Source organism: Lepidochelys kempii, chromosome 5, assembly GCF_965140265.1.
Source record: "Lepidochelys kempii isolate rLepKem1 chromosome 5, rLepKem1.hap2, whole genome shotgun sequence".
Lineage (NCBI taxonomy): Eukaryota > Metazoa > Chordata > Testudines > Cheloniidae > Lepidochelys > Lepidochelys kempii.
In genome coordinates, this window is record NC_133260.1 from 56,907,796 (window position 1) to 56,930,418 (window position 22,623).

Sequence of the window (22,623 nt, forward strand, 5' to 3'; positions counted from 1 at the left end):
GAAGGGGCTTAAGTAAATAGCAATTCGGGAATTCCTTCACACTAACTTATTACATTGCTATGATACCAAAGTTAATCAATACCTTACACAGAACACAAAAATACATTTATTTTGCTGAAATGTCTGCACATGTACTCTAAAAAAAAGAAAAGTAGAAGAGCAAACTAGTCACTGCATCCTATTTCTATCCGGAAATAGCTTCTTGCTCAGAGTGTAAATTTGATGCCAGTCAACTCTCAGACCTTAATTATGTCTTAACTAAAGTTCACCCATTTCACCACCCAGTCAAGTTAAGGAGACAAGAGAAGAGAAAAACCATGTGAAAAGTAACGAGTCACCTGTCTCGCTCCTGAGTTCTCATAACATGATAGGCTGCCCCCAACAATATACAAAGACATTTTTGGAAGGGAAATGATTTTTCTTAAAGGATTAGGAAACTTAAGTTACCTAAAAGGCCATCTTTTATGGTTGTACAGATGAAGACAAGCTGCTTCCAAAATGCAAAATAGCGATTTTTGACCACACAGTTAACTACCATTGCAACCATCATGATTACGTGTGGGACCCCATTTAAAAGCATGTTGCCCAGGGAAAAACAAAAAACATGCAAAAGTAAATTGTGTATTGTAAAAAACTTATTTGTCTTAAGATGTCCCAATCAATCAGATTTTTTTAGGGAATTTCCTTAGTACTTTTAAATTGAGACACATTCACTGTCCTAATAGATGCTATTGCTGAAAGATCAGTTCCCCAGTTTTTTCCCCTCTCTTGGGCCACCCCCCGAGCCCACTGCTAGGGATTTAGTTTTAAGTTTGTAGGATCTGTAAGGGTGTTGGCTATAAATTGCTACATCTAAATTGTCATCAAGTGTCTAGCCTTGGGGTGTGGTTTTTTTGTTTGTTTTTTAAAAAAGGCAGTATGAACAGCAGTCTTCAGAATCATGAAATACATCACTCTACAAGTAACTGATTATCCTCACCTACAACTAGTGGTATGCCAAGATTTGAAACACAATACAGGAACAATTTGAGCAGGGGATTGGACTAGATGACCTCCTAAGGTCTCTTCCAACCCTAAGATTCTATGAACAAAAACATACTACTCAAAACATATTGAGTTTTGACAAAGATGAAAAAGTTACTGCTTACAGTGAATCACGCATCCTCTCAAAAATATTAAATACTAGTGTGATAAGGGCCAGGTGGTTCAGCAGGCCGTCTGACTGCTGCCTCCGAGGTACAGACTGTCAGTGCAACTTCCTCAGTCTATCTGGCGATTAAAAGCTTCATTTTTCTCTTCGGCTAACAGGCAATAAAAGATCTTCCTGAACTGAAACTCAATCTCGGTTGCCAACTGTGTGATAACTTACTGGGGATGTCTATCATTATATTTTAAACTCTTGAAATTTATTGTTCATTCAAGACTAAGTTTCTGTTGAGAAACCAAAAAGTACACATGGAATCGTTTTCTGTTCAGAAGTTTATGCTATACATCTATTAGAGTGTATAGTATAGATATAGTGTATCTATACTATATGGGGGGAGGGATGGCTCAGTGGTTTGAGCACTGGCCTGCTAAACCCAGGGTTGTGAGCTCAATCCTTGAGGAGGCCATTAAGGGAGCTGAGGCAAAAATTGGGGATTGGCCCTGCTTTGAGCAGGGGGTTGGACTAGATGACCTCCTGAGGTCCCTTCCAACCCTGATATTCTAGGATTCTATTACACCACTATATAAAAAGCTACTATTTGCTTGTTGCACTGAATCACAACTCCTATAACAAATAACTGGAAACCTTTCAGATCAGTCATCACATCCAATTTCCATAGGATTCGGTTGGCATCTTTGACTGCCTAATCCTTAGTAAAACCCAACATTCAACATCAAAACAGGAAAAAAAAGCACCTATCATCAAAACAAAATAAGCTGTTCTGGAATTAACCCCTTATTGGCCATGTTGCCTTCTGTTGATTTTATGTACTTCAGAATATAAATTGTGGGCATATTTATAAAACCTGACAATTTAACTCTTTGGGTGAGAGCTGTTGGAGCAATTGATGGTGTGTTCCCTGGTCATAGGGCCATTCTGTGCTTGCACTGGCCCCTCATGTAAACTGGAGTGGAACTATACTATAATCTGGCTGCCAGAGGCCCCCATGGGCCCTGCTGGCCAGCAGGGATCACTGCTGCAATCTGGCCATGCACCCTCCAGATACAGGAAGCAGTGGCGGTGCTGATGTGGGAACCTACAGCTCCACCCCACTTCGTGAATACTCCCGATGCCTGGGGAACCCTCTAGCTTCAATTAAATCAGATTTAAATTTTCTTTGTGCTACAGCATAGTTAAGGTGGGGTAAGAGATTTTAGGGGGGGTCTAAGGAACCTTGATTTAACTGCTTGTTTCCTTTGTGCGAAAAACTATACAGTTATTCAATGAAGCACCAACACCCAGTTCTTGGCGCCCAGTATGGTTACTCATTATTTCTTCTTGCCACAAGACATCAGACTACACTCAATAACTCCATTTGTGCGACTTTTAAAAAAATTACTATTCATTTTAACAAAATCAGAATTTAGAATTAATCAAGAACTTGACAATTCATTCAAAACAAGAAGTTTGGCTAACTGTAAAAGTTTAGATATTTGCTATTATTGGGAATTACAGAATTTAACAACTTCAATTTCATTTGTGAAGCGTTAGTCTAACACGAAAGGCCACAGTATCATGGTTTTCAGGTAAAAATTAGAGCTGTTTTTTAGTTCTACACACTATTAATTTCACTAGCCTCATTCTGCAAATTACACTCTAATGAAGAGAATCTTATTAACAGATTTTCATAAACGCAAATACAGAAAAGTACTGATGCAAACAATCATTTTTTCCTCCTCTAATGGGTTTTTCCCCTTCTCTTAACCTGCAGTAGCAGTCAATGCAGACCTCCTGCCGTAAGTGCTAATTCATTTTGTCTTACAGAGCAAACTTCCTAACTCCTAGAACCAAGAAAATATGAGGTCTTTTAAAAATCCTTTCTGGGGCAGGATTTGTTATTATTTTAATTCACTATTGCTATTTTTGGCAATGAACTCCCACATATAAATCTGCTAATTACAAGAGAAGAAACCTAAAGTCAGATTTTAGTGGGCATTTATCTATATAAGTATTTCTGTAGAAATCTTAGCTATCTATGTGATTAAATCTTTTCACTTGGTCAATAGTTGGTATTTACATGTAGCAATGTCCATGTCGGGGAGTGGAGGGAGAGGTGGGAGACCAGTGAGCTCTGGAAATTAACCTATACCTGTTGTATACATTATAATATACAGTACTCCAATTTGATTTAATATAGCAGCAGGAAGGTCCAATAGCAGACAATTTTGGGTATGAACAGGTGGTTATTCAGTCCATTTGTGATGAACCTCTGAGAGCTCTAAGGTCTCTCTCACACACTAGTTTATGTAAGGTTGCATGCTGGTATTACAAAGCTTTACTCCTGAGGGAATTCTGCACCACTGCGCATGCACAGAATTTATGTCCACTGCAGATTTCTTATTTTTCTGCAGGGAAGCAGACTGACAGGGAAGCAAAGGGAAGCCACAAAAGCAGTAATGCGACCTTCCCCAGCAGTATGTTTCAGGTGCCCCTGGCAGCCGGCAGAGAGGTATATCACTGTAGGCCAGGTGGCGGGACTCGTGGCTGCTATTCTGCGCCAGGCTCAGATGCTAGTCCCGGCTGGGCTGGGAAGGATGGGACTTTCTCTTCCCCTGCACAGCATCTGGGGCTGGGTCTGACCCACCCCCAGATTCCTCCTTCAGCTGCAGGAAGCTCTGCAAACTCACACCCCCTCCCCCCAGCTTCCTGCACCCATCGCTCCTCAGCTGCAGGGGGAGGGATCTATGTACAAGAAGCTGCTTCCCCATCCACCCAACCCCTGTGTATACAGACCCCCTCATTCCCAGACCCTCCCACAGAGCCTCACCCCCCCCCGCACCCAGAACCCTCATTCCCCCCTGCACCTGGACCACCCCACTGAGCCATCCAGATCCCCACCTCACCGAGCCCCAACTAGCTGCACCTGGATTGTCCCCTTCCCCCAGCATATGGATCCCCCGCCGAACTCTATCCCCCCACACACAGACCCCTCCCACTAAGCCTCCCACACCTAGACCCCCCATGCCGAGGTCTATCCTACTCCACACCCAGCCCCAATCACCTTTACCTGGACCCCTCTGAAGCGTCCTATTAGTGTTGCATCCAGAACCCCCTAACAAGCCCCTGTGCATCCTGATCCGTCCCCGCACCTGGATCCCCCAGAGCCACCCGCACCCAGATGGCCCCACACAGAACCCTCTCAACCCACACCTGGATCCCCCACACACACATTAAGCTCCTTCACACTTGGATCCTGCTGGGCTGAGCCTGCCTGCCCACACCTGGTGCACCTGACATGGAGGGGCAGAGGGTGTTTCTGGGGCAGGCCTGGTCCTTGCACTGTGTCAGGGTTGGGTGAAGCCTCACCACTAGGTCCGTGTCCTGGGAGGGGAGCGGGGGCTGCAGAGTGATCTCCCACCTCTGGGAAGCCAGTGGCCTGTGCTCCCCAATGCCATGCTGGAGCCTCCACTTTTATTTAACAAATAAAATTCACAGAATTTTTATTTTTTGGGCACGGAATGCCCTCAGGAGTAAAAGCCTGAACACATTCATATCAAAACTCTGGTAGAAAACAAGAGGATAGATGAGGCAGAATACTGACACAGGTAGTACTCAAGTCCTAAAGCCCTTTATGGGAACATGTTTTTTGGTTTAGGGTCAGAGTTTAAAGCCAGAAAGAATAATCAGATCATCTAGTGTGACCTCCTGTATATCACAAGCCACCAACATCACCCAGCACTTGCACACTAAACCCAACAACTGAACATCCCATTAATATTTCACAGCTGTCGAGGCACATACATTCCATCTCAGGAAATCAGTAATATATAGACTATCACAGGAGTCTCTTAATATATAAAAAAATCTCCAAAAGTTATGTGACAGGGTCGGGCCAGATGGCTACAGGAGAGTGATAGAAGGGAGATATATTAGCCCCAAGTTAAGTAGGTCCCTTTTCCATGGGTAAGGTAACAGAGAAGGTTCCAGAACAATCAGGAACTTTCTGGAAACAATTAAGGCAGACAGGCTGATTAGAACACCTGCAGCCAATCAAAGAGCTGCTAGAATCAATTAAGGCAGGCTAATCAGGGCACCTGGGTTTTAAAAAGGAGCTCATTTCAGTTTGTGGTGTGTCTGCGAGGAGCTGGGAGCAAGAAGTTGAGTGTGACAAGGCGTACTACTGGAAGACTGAGAAGTACAAGCATTACCAGACATCAGGAGGAAGGTCCTGTGGTAAGAATAAACAAGGTGTTGGGAGAAGGCCATGGGGAAGTAGCCGAGGGAGTTGTAGCTGTAGACAGCTGCAATCCACAGGAACCTGGGCTGGAACCTGGAGTAGAGGGCAGGCCTGGATACCCTCATCCCTCCATCCACCCAACTCCCTACTTGATACCGGAGGAGTTGACCTGGACTGTGGGTTCCACCGGATGGGAAAGTCTCTGGCCTGTTCCCTGATCCACTAGGTGGATCAGCAGAGACTGCAGGGATTGTTCTTCTTCCTTTTCCCCATGCTGGCCAGTGATGAGGCTAACTGAGTGAACGGCAGATTTGAGCCACGAAAGTGGCCAAACTGAGGGCTGCCGTGAACCTCTCAGGCGAGCAAAACTGCCAATAACCGCAGGACCCACCAAGACAGAGGAGGAACTTTGTCACAGTAAGGAAACATCAAGACAAAAAATGCTGTAAACTGAAACTAAGGCTGGAATTACACATCAGGAACTTAAAGAAAAAAATCTTAGAAAAAAAGTTGTGGTGTTTTTTCCAATGATAAAACAGGATTTTTTTAAGATAAGGGATACATTAGACAGACACACACACACAATCTTTGGAAAACAGAAAAATGAAGAGTTAAGACAGCAGTTCTCAACTTGTGAATCGCCTGCGGCCCAATCAGCACATATCTGCGTCCCATGTGACGTCCTCATAGCCAACCAGGTAGTATATATATTGTGTGGGTGCAGCCCACAACATACAGGCAACTGCATATGCGACTCACAAACGTAAATAGGTTGAGAAATACAGAGTAAAGGTACAAACTGTTTCTCATCCCACACCATCCATTACTGTCCATCCAAAATTATCAGACAGCCTTACTTTGAACACTACTTCAGCAGTGGCAGTGAGCCCTCACTAAAATGTCTACGCAATATATGTACAATCGTATAAGATATACACACCGCTCTCCCAATTCCTCCTAGTTAGAGGCAAGATGTTGGTGTTTGGTGTGCAAATGAATTCTAAGACAAGAAAACACCACCTATGCAAAACTCAATCCACCTTCTCAACACAGTTCCCTTATTACTGGTTCTCATACTTATTTGAATGGGCCCCATTTCTTTGTGTCTGTAGTCATTTACGTCCCTACAAGTACATATGCTGCTACCCAGCTCTGAAGGCAGCGCTGCACAAGCAGCATCACAGAAGTAAGGGTGGCAATGTGAAAAGTGATATTCCTCAATATCACTTTTCACAGCAGACTTAGTGCCCCATTGGCACCCTCACTTCTGCGCTGCTGCTGCCACCCCAGGGCTGACACCCGGAGCACCACCACCTCCAGGTGAGGGACTGGGATGGGGGAGCCTCCCAGTGAGGGAATGGGGGCAGGGGAGGGAAGAGAGCCTAAGTGCGGGCTGCCTCCTGGTGAGGGATTGGGGAGTTCGAGGGAGAAGGAACCTGAGCCGTGGGTCTATGGCTGTCCCCTTTATCCCTGCCGCCCAGGTGTTTATGGTCTGCACGAGCCCTAGCCACCAAGGGGTGAGGGCCGAAGCTCTTAAAAAAACCAAAACACAAAAACAAAACAAAAAACCCCACACAGCTCACACCTCCCTTGGGAGGCTCACTCTATAGTTTGTGAAGCGTTGCCTTACATCATATAAACCAGTTACCTTTACTATCCCTAGGGGTCAGATTTCCTGTAGCTACAGAAATTAATCCTTGTAATACACTTGTGCACTGGATATATACCATGTCACATAAATTGCAGTGGCCATATTTATATGTCTGCAAGCTGCTGCAGATTTCTTAAGGTATATACAAACTTCCAGAATATATGGGATTTAACATGCTTCTACATACAAAAATGTATGGATAAACTGCCAAAAATACTGGCTTAAGAGGGACACTTGTTAATACTTTGCACACATAGGCATGCCATACATGATGAAATACATGTTCATTGGTAGGTCAAAAGTAAAATACCACCCCAAGTAACCTTAATGCTGTTTCTACCATTTCCAGTATTTCAACTTTTCCCCATCCCATTCAGGATTTGCTTTGGTTTTAAAAAAGTTTTACCTTAACGAAGAAGAAGAAAAAGTCATGAAGTTCTAAGACTACAACATTAAAAAATTTCTAATCTTAAGTGAGATACTATCTGAAACCAAAAAAATCATAAAATCCATGTTATATAAGAAACTGATGAATACGCAAGACCATGCACAAAGTATTGACATGTGCAACTATCCAATGCTGAACAACTCTCTGCTCACATTTTGTTAAATCAGAGTATGGCTTTATGTATGTTGAACATCTGCTTCAATGCTATCCTATCTGGTCTTACTCCTTCAGAGTTTGTGGATGTTTACTTTATAGCCAATACACAACCACTGAAGAAGTGGGCAAATGATAATTTAGGACCATCTATACAATTATTACAGAAAGCAATCAGCAATTTTACATTTTTTTCCATCCACTAGTCCAAATAAAAAGCATTTTCCAGATTCTCTTTCTGAAGGCAAACTCTGCAGATAAGCAGAGCCATGCACATGCTAAGATCTTTTAAAAAGGAAGAGAAGCAGAGTACTGTATATAGTCTACTCCTCAACTGTAATGGTTGACTGCAGATGTACAATTTTAACAGTTGACATGAGAGCTCCATTTAATGGACTCCAGTCATATGCTGCTTTCTACATTACATTAGAATGTGTAGAGACTTATAGCATTCAAAAATATTTATTGTACATAATTTTCTTATGTATTAAAACAACAGTTCCTTAAAGTATGTATTGCAGTATGTTAAGATAAGATCTATCACATGTTGATGTGTGGTATTAAAAAAACTAGATAAAGGGGGAAAGAATAGCTCAATTAAAAAAAATCTCAATACCATACCCACTACAAACCAAACCCCCTACAGTCAGCAGTTTTGTTTTACAATCTTCCTAAAGCACAGCTTGCTTGCATATAACAATGTGGCTTATAAGCAGATTATCATCATCTTAGGAATCTGATATAGTAAGACAGCCATATATTAAATATTTTAAAACTTCATTTTTGTCTTGGAGTTTCATGCAACTGTGGTATAATTATTTCCACCAAATATTCTCTTTTGAAAGCTTGTCACAATATTTTAAAACATCTCACATGGCCAGAAAGGGACTAGAATTTGGCTCTCTTGCCTGGTTAGGTTACTTTTAATAGTTCAGCAGCATGGCACTGAGTTATTGCTGGCAATAATGTCTTCCAGAGTGATGGGGGTGCTTTTCACTGGGTCTGGATATCTGTGATCAGGAAAAAGCAAGAGCATTAGGAAATGTCGTATTTCCCTAAACTCTGATGGAGGGTCAGGTGGGATTCAGCGTGACAATGTCATGGGGAGGATAGTAAAATAATTATGACAACGACTTTATCCTGGCCAGGGAGATTTTTTTTTAAATGTGGATTTCATCAGGAATTAGACTCATAGCTTTAAAAAGGCTTTCAACAGGGTGGGTTTCTGGGGTCAATCTGGGGGTGAGATATTATTTGGTTGACTCTGTTCAGGGTTCAACACAGGATGGTGATCACGCCCAACAGCCTTTGTACTCTGCCTCAGAGGGGTTTAGGTGTCCCTAAACCTCTAACTAGCAGAAGCTGGGACTGGACAGTGAGGGATGGATCACTCAAAATTGCTCTTTTCTGTTTATTCCCTCTGAAGCAATTGGCACTGGCCACTGTCAGAGTCAGGACAGTGGTTTAGATGGACCATTGGTCTAACCCAGAATGGCCGTTCTTATATGCTGGTGTCCAGCAGCATTCCTTCACTGACCACCATAGACAAGCCAAGAGGGTGGCAATGCTGTCAGATGCTGAGAGATATGGAAGTTTGTAGAAATGGAATTTAATTACAAGGCCTTTAAATCCTTGGTCCCTTTGTTTGTGAGTAAAGGAAAACAAGGCAGGAAAAGATTTAAATCTGCTAGAAATCTAGATTGAAATATCTAATCTTAGTGCCATTTGTTTTGCTTTTTATCACTTGGGCGGATTTAATGAAAGATAAAGACTGCATTCAATAATATGAAACAAAGAATGCTAAGTCAGTGGCTAACTACGCATTGAAAAAACATAATATTTTAAGAAGAACACAGTGCCTTTCATGTATAACAAACTCAGCAAGATGACAAACGCTGGCCAATCCTGACACAGCTAGCTTCTGCTGGCTAGTCAGTACAGCATGATCTGAAGGTGGACAGTTGAGGAGGTTGCGCAGCTCTGCTTTTTACATCCAACCTAAAAATCTAGGGATTCGCCTATTCTAGAGCTAGATCTGATAGACATACTATTTAGTATGAGAACTGAGGTAAGTTTAAGTTGGACTAGTTGGGTAGTCCAACTATCCTAGCAGTGCAAATTCCCTGAGAGGATGTGTGTCAATCTTGATTTGGTTATGGCAAAGAGTATGATCAACACAGAAGGACCAATGATCTCCCCTGGGAAGTGGATGAAGACTAGGTGTCCATGCTGATATTAGATTTATCATCATCTGCAATTCCACTAACCCTGAAGTTATCAAATCACTTGCAGATCTTCATGGGACTGGAAGGTGCTTCCTACTACTGGCTTCACTCTTTCCTCTTAAAGAGAACCCAGAGGGTAATAGCTCTTCTGCCTCATGAGCTTTAATGTACAGGTCCTGGAAACTTTCTTCTATGCCACACCTCTTGTTCAGTGTTTGAGGTCTTTTAGGAAGCCTACAGAGGAAATTTGGACTAAGGGGCTTAATATGCTGATGATGCCTGCTCTTTGTTTCCATCTCATCCAATCCGGAGTGCAATTAGAGAACCTCTCTCAGTGCTTGGGTGAGTCTGGGGCAAGGAAGAAAAGTTGGCTGAGGCTCAATCCAGATAAACCTGAGAAATGTTGGGGTAAATACCCAACAGATACAGTAATGGCTGTGTCTGCACCTTTGAGACTGAAAATATGCATGTCCATCATCTGTTTCCCATAAATGCAACTTGGGGATTTTGTTGGCTTTACACTTGTTCATAGATGGAATGGAAGTTGCAACCAGGTCTGTGTTTTATCACCTGCATCTGAACAGAAGGTTGCAACCATTTCTCTCAAATGCTATCATAATCCACACCTGTCACCTATGACTTCTCCAATATATATACACATGGGCTACTCCTTAAAACTATTTGGAAAATGAATCTAGTCCAGAATGCAGCCACCCAAATGTTCAGGGGTGTATCTTTGCCCAAGCACCTGAATTATTTTTACACTAACTACATTAGCTGCCTATTGGCTTCCACACAGAGTTTAAGGTGTTGATTTTGACTTAAGGCCCTAAATGGGGAAGGCAGAAAGGGATAGGTAGGCCATACAATACTTCCACAATTATGATCAGCAGAAAAGTATGAACTGGTACTCCCTTAGAAAGTCCTATCACAAGCTCCCAGTCTTTCAATGTGAAAGCTCCTCAAGTTTTGAAATCCACTCCCCCCTTCAACTTACAATAGCTCAAATATAGCCTATGGGGGTGCTGTAAAACCTGTGTTTTTGGTTGAGGTACTGAGAAGGATGAAGTCTATGGAGCAAAGAGGTTCTTGCAGAATTAGGGACATGATTAGTTTTGTTACCTTCACTGGAGAAGGGTTGGGTTACATGTGTAGTGACGTTATTTTCTACCATGGATTGTATTTTTTTTTTAAAATACTCTCAGAGCACCTACAGCCTGGGATAGGTATCTTCTGTAGACTTTAAACTGAATCAATATAACTTTTATATTAATAAGATTTATATCCAAATCATTTATAACAATAAATAAAGACTACCTGATATACTAGCTACAGCATCATTTAAGTTGCATGAGGACTAGACACTAATTTCCAGTTACTTTCTAGTAAGACAGTACCATGCCTTGAACAAGGTCTCCCTTAGTGTGTGAAAGCCAGTGGAGAAATACGGTGTCTTTGAAGTGGACTGCTGCCAAACTTTCCATTCTTTCATAATGTGATTTAAACCACCTGCACAAACGTACATTATTCTTCCTTACCTCTGCTCTCCCAGTTGAAGTAAGGTATGTACACAACTAGTTTCCCTCTTCTTCCTTCCCTAAAAACCAGGGAAATGGTTTCATACTTCTAGAGCACATGTTGCCAAGAAAGAAGCAAGGTAATTTTGCCTATTTTAAAACCTGCATGAATATGTATTAGACCTAAATTAGATAAGTCAAATATTGGTATTTTAGGGTACAACAAAATGAGATTACATCATTTTTACATTAGTTGAATCCCTGCTTTTCAAGTACCATGCTACCAAAGCCAAGTATGACAATCCAACTAGTAACTTACTGCGAACGTTTTCTGGATCTCATCTTTTTTCAGGCTATTTCAGGTACCTTATCAGTACAATCAAGGCATACATTCTATTAGCAGATATAGATGAGCACTTTTGCATGTACAGATGCAAAAGTTGTGCTAGCTCATTAACTCAGTATCAGGGCTCCAAAGTTTTACCTGATACCAAGGATGGGTCACAACAGGAACTCTCATGGGGTATCCATCTTTGGTATTAATTCTACCAGAGCAGCTTTTGATATTTGGCTAGTAGATGTTGGAACAGCAAGGAAGTCATTCAGTCTGCCTTCTAACTCACCTCTGGGGCTGCTCCCTTCACAATCAGGTTCTCACGTAAACCAGGTGCTTCATCACCTCATATCTCTAAAGTCAACTGTTTCCTCTCCATTCCCTAAAAGTAGAAACCTGGTCATTTCTCACTGACTATTGCAACTACCTACCTCATGCATTCCTGTCTCCTACATATCCAGCTAAAGAGGCAGCTAACTGTTTGTTCTGATGTTATATGCCTCTGCATAGTTTTCACTATACTTCCACATTATGTTCAATTCTTTATCTTGGAGGTTCTGTACAATACCACCCCCACTTAGTTCTCTGCTCTCATCTGTCTACACCCCTTCTCACTTCCTAATCTGTTACCTTTCAAATGACTCCCTGTGTCTCCTCCTATTCCTATTCTCAATGTCACATTCCCCTTCAGACCTGCCTCAGGCAACAATTAGTATATTTGTCTATATGGCAGCTGGACATTGTTCTGTACTGTACTTTACTGCTCATATTAACACAAAAGATTTCTGCTACCACCTTTTAATCCTTTTTGTATCTTTTCTCCTTGATTGTACAGTTCAGCAAAACAAAGTTAGTTCAGAAATACAACAACATTGTGAGGAGACTGATATTGCAGACTTATAAATCAGCATTAACATTTCCCTTTTATAGAAAAAAATGAAGTAAAATTCACGCACTCAAATACAATCTGGTATTAAGATTAACAAACTATTGAACATAGAATACACAGCTAGACTGATAGCCACTGACATCCAGGATCCTTTTCCAAATGTTAATTCTGCAATAAACAATCCATTGTTACCATCTGCAAATTACAGGGGGATACAAGTTATCATTTGAAAAATAAATAAAATGATTTAAGAACACAGCAAAGGATACATGGCAAAAGCCAAAACAAGCAGACACCAGACTATGCTGATATTCATTTCCTGTGAGGGCTTCATCAAACTGTAGTAGGCTTCAGTTACCAAGTACACCACTGTAGCTGCAACTGTGAAATCCACCAACCACTGATATTCAGGAAAATAATGCAATGCTGAAAAATAAAGGTTTTCAGGAACCAAAAGCTTAAGTAAACTTTAAGGCAAGCAATGACAAAATGAAAGAAGACCACATGATTAAAAGAAAATATACTTAAAGTCCTTACAACTGCTGCTTCTTGATGTCCAGGCAGATCTAAGATATCCAAGTAGCAGCAGTGGCAAAACGGTGTTTTTGCTCTTCTGTACTTAATAATTTATCCAGGCCTTTTTCACTTCTGGACCGGATTATTGTAACACAAAGTACACAGGGCTAACACATGAATTCCATTCAGAGACCTCATCTAATGCACAAAGTTGAAGTATTATTTAGTATTCAGGTTTTATGCACTACTTGCTTAGTGATGCTTTATGAAAGGAGAGTCCTGCACTTAAATTCCAAAATATGAAATGATTTCCAATTTATTTCCAGCTGTAATTCAAGACAAAGCGCCAAATAGTTTGGGTTCTACCTACATTAAATTTTAAATCTGAGTGCTTAACAATTTAACCTGTAATGTATGCTTAACATTTTGTGCGGAATTGCTCCCCCTAACTTCTAAAAAAATCAAAAGATTTTTCTTCTTCAGGATTTTATAGTTTCTGCTGGCTTGCAAAATAATCTGAAATTATTTGGCTAGAAACCACTGGTATGCCATGCTTCCTGCATACTAGGTGGTTTGCATGGAGAAAACTTCTCTCCTGTGAACTTTAGCAACTGCATCAAAGTGAAGCGCCTAACTCTAAAATATAAAAAACACACACCAACCTTCCCTAACCCTTTCACACCTTACAACTTCAGAGACTAAATCAAAGGCTTCTGGCATTTTAATCACTGTAATGGCCAATTTAAGCTCGGTGGGGGTCCTCCTTCTCAACACAACATATGCCTATTAACAGCTATATGTCATGGTCCTGATATTTTAGGGACACAGCCTCCATCCCAGAAACTTAAGTTATTTTCATCTGCTTGTTTCTCTAGCATCTCCTTGTAGTTTCTAAATATTTTACTTCAGAATGTCATATCTGAGATGTTTAGGTTTCCCCACCACCACAGTGCCCATGTACTTCTAGTGGTTTTATCTGTAAAGTTTATTTTTCACATCCACCAATCATCTCATCTTCCTACAGTAGCATACAACCATATTTTGTCACGTTTTCAAGTACATTGTGTATGATCTGATCCTTTCCAGTGTCCTCTTACATTGCTAGAGATGTCTGTTGTAGCAATATATATCTGTTATGCTGGATTCCTCTCACCCATTCTTCTCTTTTATGCAGATATTGAGATATCAAGCAAGGAACGAGAGAAGAGTTTTACTTCTTGCTTTTCAGCTAATTTCCTTCCTTGTAATGAGTTGCATTTTTACATTCTCATTAACCATCAAAATATTCCAATATATATCACAAATTATATGTACTAGATAGAAAAGAACATATTGTAATCACAGAATATATCTGGGATAACATTCAACCAATTACAATAATTTATCTTACCTAAAGTGTCCACTTCAGTAACTGACTTTGTTTCCAGATGAAGATCAATATCCTTAGGAATGGTTAGGGGTTTATTTTCAATATGACCATTATATTTTCTGTAAAAGCCATGCACACAACTAATCAAAAATCTATTCACTATTAAAACATTACCTTGTTTTACATAGTAATCTCTTTAAAAGTTGTTATATGAACATTTTTCATATTTGAAGTTTTTATATATAAAAATGTAACTGGAGTTAAATTCTACACACCATTATAATAATTGAGATGAGCGTGTTTATTAGCTTTACCATGTCAAAGTTTGAAATACTATTCTGATTGTGTATGCACGTCTAAATTATCAAGCAATGCCAATCTGAGACTTTGAAGCGGAGGCTCAGGCATCTCAGCTGGAGACTGACAGAAAGCAATGTTGATGTCGTGCTGGGAGAATACCACCTGTCATCAGCTGGAGTTTGTAAGTTGCTGAGAAATATTTACTGGAATTAATGATCAGTTATCCAGCTTTGAAGATAACTGGTGTTGTTGGAAGAGAGGGTGGATCAGCAGCCCAGGACATAAGTGGTCTAGCTGAATAAGAAAAGAGGAAACATTTGGTTTCAACAGTCTATTAATATCTGAACAAATACATACAAACACTGACTGGGACCACAGCTCTCTGCAGTCTTGAAGCCTGAGAGCTTACATCTACACTGCAAAAAAAAAACAAAAAACACACCTTGCAGCACCAAATCTCAGAGCCTGGGTCTACAGCACTAAAAACAGCAGCGGAGATGTTCCCGCTGAAGCCAGAGATCAGGCTCCGATATCCGGCAAGCAGGCTGGGCTTCAGAGCTTAAGTGGGAATGTCTGCACTGCTATTTTTAGCGCCATAACACAAGCTTGAGTCTGTAGACCCAGGTTCTGAGACTCGCTGCCCTAGGTTTTATTCCCCCCCACCACCCCAACATACACATACACTGCAATGTTTGGCAAGTACAATCCAGCTCATCAGATGACGTAGATCCCTGCCACACCAGTTCTCCTGTTAACTACCAAATAAAAACGAGTTTAAGACATTTTTCTACTCCTCTAAACAACTGTTCTACACTCAGTCATACCTGCTTATTTTAGTAAAACCTTACTCTGCTTATTATCCTTATAACTGCAGACACAGCATAGCTATATCAGTGTCATATTCTTTCCTGGCTTGTGTATCAGCAGCAAGATTAACTAACCTCCAATTGCAAGGCCAACCGTGTCCAAGTTTTGCCCTCATTCAAAATTCTGCCTACCTGTGAAACAGGTGCAAATGAGGACATAATGTGTCCTGTACAAACTGTATGCACAGGCCAGACTTTCAGATACCTGGTTGAGTTTGCAGATCAGGCTGTTTGAAAAGTAATTGGCAATGTGTAAATTTTATTAACTTAAAGTAAAAAATATTTTCTGTGTAGATCTACACTTAAAATCTAGGACAGTGGTCCCCAACCTTTCTGTGGGAATAGCTTATTGCTATTCCCAGAAGACCGTGGCAGGCACCGGACACCCCGCCACCAAAATGCCACTGCCGAGCGCGGCCGCCAGAGAACCAGCCGCCAAAGTACTGCCAAGAAGCGGAAGCAGCAACAAACGCCACCGCCAAAATGCTGCCGAGAAACGGCAATGCTTCTTGGCAGCATTTCGGCGGGCAGTTCTCCAGTGGCCATGCTCGGTGGCAGCATGTCGGCGGTGCGGTGTCCTGCGGGCGCACAAAAGTGTCTCAGCGGACGCCATGGTGCCCACAGGCACCGCATTGGGGACCACAGGTCTAGGAGAAAGGATCTGTGGGATGTAAACAGCCTCAACTGGGAGGCCAGTTGACTATGGGATAGAGCTACACAGGAGACGGATCAGAGAATACATTTTTTGTAAGGTGGAGGCTCCGGGGAAAGGAAAAGGAATTACTGTGTTAACCTCTTCCCTGGACTCCTACCAGCTGATGCCATTCCATCTTGTTCCTACACAGGAGGTCCCTAACTAGCTGCAACAGAAAGAAACAAAGGCAGAGGTGAAAGTAAGCCGGTACGGTCTGATACAGCCAACCAGTAAGAGCCGGTACACAGCCAACCATACCGGCAGGACCACTGATGAGGGGGGCCAAAAGGCGCAGCTTCCCCAGGGCCCCGCAATTTAAAAGGACCCAGGGCTCCTGGCTGCCACTGCTGCTACCACTACCATGGAGCTCCGGCGATGATTTAAAGGGCCCAGGGCTCCCGGCCGCCACTACCGCAGCTGGAGCCCCTGGCCCTTTAAATCGCCGCCAGAGCCCTGGGATAGTGGTAGCAGTGGCCAGGAGCCCCGGGGCTCCGGCAGCGATTTAAAGGGCCCGGAGCTCCAGCCCTTTAAATCACTGCTGGAACCCTAGGGTAGCTCTGGCAGCAGCAGCCTGGAACCCCGGGCCCTTTAAATCACAGCCTGGCCATGCTGAAGGGCTGGCCTGGGGAGTCTGGCCCCAGCCCTGCCCCTTCTGCCTGAGACCTCACCCCTTCCAGTTGAGCCCCCACTCAGAACCCCGGCTGCCCTGTGTACTGGTAAGTCCCTTAAGTTACTTTCACCCTGAACAAAGGGTTGTCCAATACACTTTGCTGGTGAGGACATACTGGCCAAGAAAACTATTTCCTTACCCCAGCAAGATTTAAAAAATTCCTCCTGCATCCTATTTCTTCAAGCTTTGTCTAGATTTTAAGCATCATTTCTGTAGTTTCCCTTACAACAAAAAGGACACACATGCATATATATACTGAATACTTCCACTTCTGTAGGGGCTTAGCTCCAAGTTTTAAAGATCATGCTCATCACAGAGTAAGAACTGAGGCCTTCAAATCATGCCAGCATAAGAGCATTTTGTTTTTTAAAGGGAGACAGTAGTTTGGGGGTAACATCTACTAAACACCGTAAGATCATCAAAACAGAAGAATTTGGAGACTCTGAAAAAAACTAAAAGGAGTAAGCGAGCTGTAGCTCACAAAAGCTTATGCTCAAATAAATTTGTTAGTCTCTAAGGTGCCCCAAGTACTCCTTTTCTTTTTGCGGATACAAACTAACACGGCTGCTACTCTGAACCTGAAAAAACCTGTTACCTACCTTTCGTAACTATTGTTCTTCGAGATGTGTTTCTCATGTCCCTTTCAACAGGTGTGTGCGCGCGCCACGTGCATGATTGTCGGAAGGTTTTCCCCTTAGCGGTACGCGTCGGGTGAGCTGTGAAGTGTATATAGGTCCCTGCCGACTCGTCGCCTGCTCAGTTCCTTCTTGCTGGAATACTCCAACAGAGGGGAGGTGGGCGGGATTTGGAATGGACCTGAGCAACACATCTCAAAGAGCAATAGTTACGAGAGGTAGGTAACTGTTTTTTCTTCTTAGAGTGGTTGTTCATGTGCATTCCAATAGGTGAGTTCCAAGCAGTTTCCCTGCGAGAGGGGTCGGAGTTCACCTGCTTGCTGAGTGCAGGACTACCCTGCCAAAGGCTGCATCATCCCTCGCTTGCTGGGTAATGGCGTAGTGTGACGTGAAGGTGTGGATGGTGTTGGTGCCTTGCATAAGTCCTGGATAGGGACCTGCGCCAGGAATGCTACGGAGGACGCCTGTGCTCTTGTGGAGTGCGCCGTAATTGAAGGGGCTGGAATTTTTGCCAGGTCATAGCAAGTCCTGATATAGAACGTGAGCAGGGGGTTGGACTAGATGACCTCCTGAGGTCCCTTCCAACCCTGATATTCTAATCTATGATCCATGATGAAATGTGCTGGGATGAGATGGCGGGGCCCCCCCTCATCCTTTCTGCGATTGCAATAAAGAGCTGTGGTGATTTATGAAATGGCTTCGTGAGCTCAATGTAGAATGCTACGGCACGCCTAACATCCAGGGAATAGAACATGCACTCCCTGCTACTGGCATGGGGTTTAGGGAAGAACACAGGTAAAAATAGGTCTTGGTTCACATGAAACTGGGAGACTACCTTTGGCAGAAACGCGGGGTGAGGGCACAGCTGCACTTTGTCTTTATAAAAGACTGAATAGGGTGGTTTGGAAGTCAGAGCTCCGATACCCTTCTGGCCAAAGTTATGGCCACCAGAAAGGCCACCTTCCAGGAGAGATAGGACGGAGGGCAGGTTGCCATGGGCTCGAATGGGGCCCCCATGAGTGTGGACAGGACCAGGTTGAGGTCCCACTGGGGAACAGGCCGTCGTACCTAGGGATAAAGCCTGTCTAAGCCCCTAAGGAACCTGCCCACCATGGGATTACCGAACACTGACCCACCTGTTGCCCCTGGTTGAAAGGCCAAAAAGGCAGCAAGGTGTACCCTTAGAGATACTGCTAACCCCTGCTGCTTGAGGTATAACAGGTAGTCCAAAGTAAGCGAAGTTGGAGCTAGCTGTGGTTCGGTTCCCCTTTGCCAAAACCAAATGGAAAAAAGCTTCCACTTTGACAGGTACATGGCACGAGTGGAGGGTTTCCTACTTTCCAGCAGGACCTCTCTCACTGGGTCCAAACACTGAAGTTCAAGAGGGGTCAGCCATGGAGTTTCCACGCCATGAGGTGGAGGGACTCCAGACTGGGGTGTTGCAGACGGCCGTGACCCTGTGTGATTAGGGTCGGACATACAGGAAGTGCCACTAGTCTGTCAACTGAGAGGTTCAACAGCATTGTGAAGCAGTGCTGGTGGGGCCATGCTGGAGCTAGGATGATCTAGGAAGCACCATCTCAGCGAGTCTTGAGGAAGACTCTGTGTATGAGACGGAAGGGAGGGAATGCGTAAAGCAGGTGACTCGTCCATGAAAGACGTCCGCGATGGAGTCTACGCTGTGGTTCAGGAAGGAGCAGAACTACTGGCACTTCCTGTTGCTCCACTTCGCAAACAGGTCTATGTGGGGAGAGCCCCACTTCTGGAAAATCAAGTGTGCAATGTCTGGCCAGAGGTGAAACGAGCGGCTGAAGCTCCTTTTGCATTCCTAGTGTGACACCTCTAGATGCATCGACTGGGTGATGCAAAAATCCCACAGTTCAAGGGCTTCCTGGCACAGAGGAGAGGAGCGAGCATCACCCTATTTATATAGAATATTGCTGCAGTGTTGTCCATCAGCACCGACACAATTGTGCCCTGCAGGCAGGCCTGGAATGCTTGTCATGCCAGATGAACCGCCCTTAGCTCCCTTACATTGATATGCAGTTCTGTGTGGGACCATAGGCTTGGGTTCTGAGACTGCCCAGGCGTGCTCCCCAACTGACTGCCGAGGCATTTGTGATGTAGGATGGGGTTTGGCAAAGGGTACTCCCACACAAACAACTTGTGGTTGTGGCCACCAGTGGTGAGACTTGAGGATGCAATGGGGGAGAGTAACTATCATGTCCAGCGGGTCCCTGCCCAGACTGTGCACCCACGCCAACCATGACTGGAGGGGCCGAAGGCATAACCTGGTATGCTGTACCACATATGTGCAGGCTGCCATATGTCCCAATAGTTTCATGCAATTTCTGGCTGTGGTTGTGGAAATGGGCGAAGGTTCTCAATAATGTTCGTGAGTGCTTGGAAGCGCAGCTCCAGCAGGAATGCTCTGGCCTGGGTGGAGTCCAAGAGAGCCCCTATGAATTCTATTCTCTGCGTCAGGGCCCGCGTGGATTTGGGCATGTTCAGTATGAGACCCAGCCTGTGGAATGTGGCCCAGCCCAAGGACATATGCTCTGCAGCCCATGCTTGGGACTCGGCCTTGATGAGCCAGTTGGCTAGGTAGCGGAATACTCACACCTGACGTTTGCGGAGGAAGGCTGCCATGACTGCCATACACTTGGTGAATACCCCTGAGGAACCTCCTCTATTGCCCCTAGAGCGAGGAGTGATTGCACCTCCTGCAAGAGGAGTTGCTTGTGAGCATGGTCTCTGAAGGAGGGTGGGAGGGAACAGAATTGGATAGAATATCCCACCCCGACCGTGCTGAAGACCCAACAATCTGACATGATCTGGGACCAAGTACGGTAGAAGCAGAAGAGTTGATTCACAAAGGGAAGGGGTAAGGATCCGAGACAGAAACTGATGCGCTGTCTGCGGGTGCATCTTCAAAAGTTTGGCTTCGGGCCCGGGGGCTGTTTGACCAAATCCTGGTCTTGGCCTGAGGAGGACTGTGGCGGGCGCCTCCTATTATTTCTGCCCCATCTCCTTGACAAGTCTCAGCTAGGAGGCCCAGAGTAGAAGCAGGATGGGGGCTGAGGCTTAAAAGGCTTTCTTGGGGGATCCACACCCTTGCACCTCAAAGACTCCAAAGTCGCCTGCGAGTCCTTAAGGCTGTGCAGGCAAGAGTCCATATTTTGGGCGAACAGGCCCACACAGTCAAAGGGGAGGTCCTGTATTGTGTTCTGGACCTCAGGGGTATCCCCGAGACCTAGAGCCATGCACTGCACCTCATTGTGATGGCAGTGGCCAGGGTGGATGACGCCGAATCCGCTGTGTCTAACAGGACCTGGAGGGAGGTTCTGGAGACGACCCTGCTCTCCTCGCAGAGCATGCTAAACTCCTTGCACGAGTCAGCCGGGAGTAACTCCTGGAACTTTGCCAACAATCTCCAAGAGTTGAAAGCATACCGCTTGAGTACCGCCTACTAGTTGGCCACTCGAAGCTGGAGGCCCCCAGTCAAATAGACATTCCGGCTGAAAAGATCCAGCTTCTTAGCGTCCCGTGACTTAGGTGCGGGACTCAGCTGTCCTTGCCGCTCTTTGTGGTTGGCCACATCAACCACCAGAGTCCCCGGTTGAGAGAGAAGACTTGGTGTCTGACTCAGACCAGTAGTCTGTGCCCCACCATGGGGAGGGGTGGAGGCGGACGGTGCCGGGGAGCAGTACCGGGGAGATGGTGAGCAGCACCGTAACATCATAGGCTTGCCACGATGACGAACCAGAGGCGGTGCTGCCATCAGTGCCACAAAGGGTGCCGGAGCCACATGCGGTGCCAGGCTAGACACTGTAGCTGGTGCCGCTGACACTAGCCTGGGCTAGTGGTGCCAGGCTCCGTGCCATCATGGCAATGAGGTCTCACGCTGCCTAGCAGATGTCCAGCATGGAGGGAAGGTCGAGCTCTTCCTCCAAATCCTCCCAAGACAGGGAGTCAATCAGCACCAGACTCGACAGGCCTCCCATTGGGGCCAGAGTCAACAGTGCAGGGTCTTGAGGCCCAGACCGTGGGTGTCCCGTCAGGGGACACACACCGCTGGAGTCCCCTTGCAGCTTTTTGACAGGGGAACAACCCCTGTCTGTGTTCTTTTTCTTATGCAACACTGGGGACTGCAAATGGTGCCGCTTGGTGGCGCTGGCCTTACGGGTTGGGGAGCGGCACCGGTGCTCCTTGGAGGAGTCCTTCCTTGGTGCCGGGACATCATGCACCGAGGCTGGGGCGCTGCGCACCGATGATGCTGGTGCCGCTTCCGGTGCCAGCTGCGGGCAGAGGGCCGACTCCATCAGGAGGAGCTTCAAACGATAGTCCGCTCTCTTAGCCCAGGCCTGAAGCTCCCGCAAATTGGGCACTTATCTGTCTGATGGCCCTCTCCTAAACACTTGAAACAGGCAGCGTGTGGATCACCTGTGGGTATAGGTTTCACACACGTCTCGCACACCTTAAACCCAAGACCGGGGCATGCCCCGGTGCCTGGGGAAACTAGGCCGGGGGTGGGGGGGAAGAAGCCCCCCGAAGTAAGTCCAACTAATATACAAACTAATATATAATGAACAACTATACACACAACTAAGAAAAGTGAACCACTAGGTAGGCACTTGAGAATGCAAGAGACTGAGCTGCTCTAACGACTGGCACTGGCAGTAAGAAGGAATTGAGCAGGTAGTGGGTCAGCAGGGACGTATTTACACTGCCATAAAGGCGCCACTCCAGGAGTCTCCACAGCTGATCCGACGAATACCACGAGGGGAAAAGCCTTCTGACGATCGTGCATGCGGCGTGTGTACACACCTATTGGAATGCACATGAGCAATCAATCGAAGAAGAATATTAGGTCTCTAAAAAAAACCCATTAAACATCAGAATGAAGCAAAAAAACAATTAACACATTATAGAAAGGTATAAGCACCAAAGACGACATTTTTTTAAAAGTGTA

The 22,623-nt window shown here is 44.6% G+C and overlaps 1 protein-coding gene across 7 annotated transcripts in view; it reads right to left on the reverse strand.

Moving 5' to 3' along the window:
* The window catches only part of TMEM161B (transmembrane protein 161B), a 71,100-nt gene that overhangs the window by 14,376 nt on the left and 34,101 nt on the right, over positions 1-22,623 (reverse strand). For 5 of the 7 annotated variants that reach the window (XM_073344430.1, XM_073344432.1, XM_073344429.1 and 2 more), the window contains 2 exons: positions 14,508-14,605; positions 12,871-13,027 (listed from right to left, as the gene is read on the reverse strand). In XM_073344430.1, coding sequence (XP_073200531.1) covers positions 12,871-13,027; positions 14,508-14,605 — 255 coding nt within the window. Of the gene's footprint in view, positions 1-12,870; positions 13,028-13,138; positions 13,218-14,507; positions 14,606-22,623 lie in introns of those variants that run through there. The other 2 variants (XM_073344435.1, XM_073344436.1) reach the window with 2 other exon arrangements.